The 4325-nt window shown below is 35.9% G+C and overlaps 1 protein-coding gene across 1 annotated transcript; it reads left to right on the top strand.

The window, feature by feature from the left end:
* Positions 1 to 233: 233 nt before the first annotated feature.
* Positions 234 to 1940, top strand: LOC142606416 (protein NUCLEAR FUSION DEFECTIVE 4-like). Its single transcript, XM_075777772.1, has one exon. The coding sequence runs from the start codon at positions 234 to 236 to the stop codon at positions 1938 to 1940; it is 1707 nt and encodes a 568-aa protein (XP_075633887.1).
* The last annotated feature ends 2385 nt before the right edge of the window (positions 1941 to 4325 follow it).

Raw genomic sequence — 4325 nt, 5'->3', positions numbered from 1 at the left:
CCCTAATGATTTAGAACCACCACAAGTTAGCACACTCAAACTGACCCAACCTTTTTTTTCTTGCGTTGTTCATATATATAGACATATTGCTCAATCTTGCCACCACTCCTACATTCATCTCTTCCAATTCCTGCAACCCAATTACACAAACTCAGTGTTCTTTTTCTACCTCCTTAAGCAAGTATCCACTTTTTCTTAATTCCATTTGCACAGTACAACCTTAAACATAGAAAATGGGTGGTGGGGAATGTTTCCGATTTGTGGTACATGTGGTAAAAGGAAAATGGTTCACGGTTTTTGCCTCATTGTTGATCATGGCTGGAGCTGGTGCAACATACATATATGGAAAATACTCCAAACAGATTCAGAAAACTCTTGGTTATGATGAAGATGCAATGAATAAGATAACCCTTTACAGAGATGTTGGTGCAAATGTAGCCATTTTCGCTGGCTTAATAGCCGAGGTGGTACCAACATGGGTTGTGACCCTCATTGGTGCCGCCATGAATTTTGGGGGTTACTTCATGATATGGAGAGCTGTCACAGGCAAAATTGCCAAACCAAAAGTTTGGCATATGTGCGCTTACATTGCCATTGGAACCAACTCTCAGAACTTTGCAAACACAGCAGCTCTTGTCACCTGTGTCAAGAATTTCCCGGAGAGCCGTGGCGTTGTTTTGGGACTAATGAAGGGCCTCGTTGGGCTTAGTGGAGCTATCTTAACACAAATTTTCCTTGGTATGTATGAAGATGATTTGAATTCTCTCATTCTTCTCATTGGTTGGCTCCCAGCTGTGGTATCAGTGGTGTTTGTGTTCACACTCCGGACAATGAAGACTGAAAGACAACCTGATGAGCTCAAAGTGTTCCTACTTTTCTTCTATTCAACAATTGTACTCGCACTTTATCTCATGATTATGACATTGCTTGAGAAATACGTTACTATGGGCAACGCAGTGCATTCAAAAAGTGCAATTGTGGTTACTGTCCTGCTATTCCTCCCTCTCTATATTGTCTTTAAAGAAGAGAGAACCCTCTGGAAAAATAAGAAAGAGCGTGAAATGACCATTGAGAAATCAGAAGATTCAGAACCCGAGCAGCTAGCAGAGGAGCCGAAAGGGTCTTGTTTTGCAAGCATCTTCAATAAACCAGAAAGAGGAGAAGACCACAGCATTTTGCAAGCAATACTAAGTGTTGACATGTTGTTTATCTTTGTCATTTCGTTATGCGGATATGGGACAAGCTTAACAGCAATTGACCAGTTTGGACGCATTGGCAAAGCACAAGGATATAGTGATAGACTCGTAGACTCCATTATTACACTAGTAAGCATATGGAATTACTATGGAAGAGTATACTCAGGCTTTGTCTCAGAACTATTGCTTATGAAATATAAGCTTCCACGTTCGACTATGATGACAGTAGTGCTTTTCATGTCAGGCATTGGAATGCTCTTCGTGGCTTTCCCTGAAATCCCATTTGCATTTTATGTGGCATCAGTGTTGATTGGATTTTCATTTGGTGCACAAGTACCATTAAACTTGGCAATGATTTCTGAGTTCTTTGGCCTTAAGTACTACTCTACACTGTTCAATTGTGCCCAATTGATAAGTCCACTTGGGTCATTTCTACTAAATGCAAAGCTCACAAAATCTCTCTACTTGAAAGAGGCTACAAAGGAACTCATAGCTCAGGGTGTGGATACATCATCTGTGAAGGACCCAACTTGCATTGGACACCACTGTTTTAGGCTGTCTTTCTCGATTTTGGCCATGGTTGCATTCTTTGGAGCTTTGGCAGCACTTATATTGTCGAAGAGAACGAAAGAATATTACAAAGGTGACATATATAGGAAGTATAGAGTTCAAGAAGATGAAGCATATAAGAGGTTCAAAGGTGAAACATATGTGATGTTTACAGAAGACTCTAAGGCCAACTAGACAGAGGTCATTCAATGCTCTCAAAATGGACGGTAGTGAGCCTCCAAAGGATGGATACACAACACTGAAATGGTGGAATGGAAAAAGAAGAAATGGTATTATTAGATTAGCAAATTTGAAATGATCAAGAAGGGCTTTAGTTCTTTTTTTTTTTTTCTTTCCCTTTTTTGATTAATTGGATACTGTACTGTACTTGTATTTACCCTCTACTTAGTATACTTGGTGGGATTAGCAACTTGTGAGTTAGAAAATGTGTAGTCACTTTTATGTCTTTATACATGAGATTAAAATTGCCATTGGAGAATCATACAAAATCTTTGTTAGAAATTGACATTATGGATTACAAAGAGACCCACCCAACTGTTCTTACAAATTTTTTCATAAATTGAGACAGCAAGTTGATAATGATAGGTAATAAAATGGTGTAATTAATTGATCTCAACCATGCTAGAGAGAGAGAGAGAGAGAGAGAGAGAGAGAGGGAGGGAGAGGTAGCTCAATCCTCTCATGTTGGACAGTAGTGAGCTGCCAAGGGATACACAACACAGAGATAGTGGAATGGACAGCTGCATAGAAGGTCCAGTATAAAAGAAGGGAAGACAAGTCCAAGTCGGCCTCATAGGCATTATTAGATATATAATTTAGATGAGCAAATTAGAAACGATTCAGAAGGACTCAAGAGAAGGGCTTTATCTCTATATATTAAGTGTCCGTTTGGCTTCAGTTTAAAAAGTCGGCTTATTTTACTATTTAGTTTATTTTTGTATTATTCATAGGCCCTGCTGTACTTTTTGGTACTATTCATAGGTTCCACTATATTATTTCAGTTAACTTTTAACTTTATCTAAAGTACTTTCAGCAAAAAAATTAGCACACTCTATATTTTAGCACATGTTTGATACATTTTTTTTATCTACAGTACAGGTCCTACTATACACACGTTTGATACATTTTTTTTTTCCTAAAAACTAATACATACTAAATCCAGCAGTTTAATCCATTTCAAATTCTAAATTTTAGTTTCTTAAATATCCCTTCTACAATAGATGAATTCAAGTTGAAAAATTACATTAAATAAAAAATAAAAATAAAAAGCCTCATCACACGTGCAGAGCGCGTGTGATGAGGCTAGTTATTATTATTATTATTATTACTAGAAGCAAACCCACACAATCCGGGGGAATATATAAATATTTTGTGATGGGGTGTAATATATAAAACATAATAATTACTTCAAGTAATATTTATTTTTTTTAAAAGATTTCTACAAGTAATTTTTATCCTTTTATCTCTACAAAGTATAAATATATCATACTATTATATTTTGTATGTTTGATTAATATATTTTTAAGGTGAACTATATTTTTTTAGCTTCTGTTGTAATATATTATATTTGATATACAACTAAACTATATAAATTTCAAATTTATTATTCAAATTTCTCATCTCTTAAGGAATAATGAGATTATTATAATAATACAAATTCATCACAAAATTACAATGTTATCTTAATCAAAATTAAGATGAAACAAAAGGAATAAAAGATAGACTTTATAATAATGGGTAGGCATGTTCAAACTCATAGCCATGTAGATTGTGTTTTGATGTAAATTCAAATTCCTATTTCCAATAAAACTATGTATAAGCTTTATTCCAGCGAACTCTTTTCGATTAGTCTGGGTGCTAGGGTTCTTCGAATTGTTCTTTTATCATTGATTTTCTTTCTACTCTTAGAATTGTCCCTTGAGTTATTTTTTCTTTGATGTTGTTTGTTTTTTGTATTTTATTTCTTTGTTTTTTTCATCGTGATTAATATTACTCTTACCTATCCAAAAAAAAAAAAACCTAAGTGTAAGGTCACAATTCGCACCTGAACCCAACAGTATGAAGGGAACAGGCCCAAAAAGTCCAATGCGATGAAATTTGTAGAGAGTTGGCTTGAAACCTAGGTTCTATGGATGTTGGATAACAAAAATGATGGGCTAGATCCCCAATTCACATGCAACGAACAGTTTATGTAATAGAAATTCTCCTCGGATGTATGCTGAGGACGGTTTGTATTGCTTTTCCTTGTTTTAAAGATATATTACAATTAAGGGTGGTGTGTACAGTGTTTTCCTCCTCCTTCCCGATCCCCCTCTTTGAATGCCTTTCCTTTCCTTTTATCTCCTCTTTTCCCTTCTCCCCATCCTCTACGTATGGATTAAATCACCGATCTAGATACTTGTCACATCTACCACCTTTTTGAAGTCTTCCAACAATAGTTGTAAGGCTGATCACCACTGTTTAAATGTCATTTCCTCATTGATGCGGCCAGAGAGGTAGGTGCATAGTCTTTAATGCGGTGGTAGTAGCTTTCCCTAAGATATTTCTCATCCGTTCTTC

This window comes from Castanea sativa, chromosome 8 (genome assembly GCF_040712315.1).
Source record: "Castanea sativa cultivar Marrone di Chiusa Pesio chromosome 8, ASM4071231v1".
In the NCBI taxonomy this organism is placed as follows: Eukaryota; Viridiplantae; Streptophyta; class Magnoliopsida; order Fagales; family Fagaceae; genus Castanea; species Castanea sativa.
The sequence above is the reverse complement of the archived record's forward strand: the minus strand, read 5'-3'. Positions and strand labels throughout refer to the sequence as shown.

Excerpts from the sequence above, each read along its gene's own strand:
- LOC142606416 (XM_075777772.1), top strand. The coding sequence starts at position 234 with ATGGGTGGTGGGGAATGTTTCCGATTTGTGGTACATGTGGTAAAAGGA.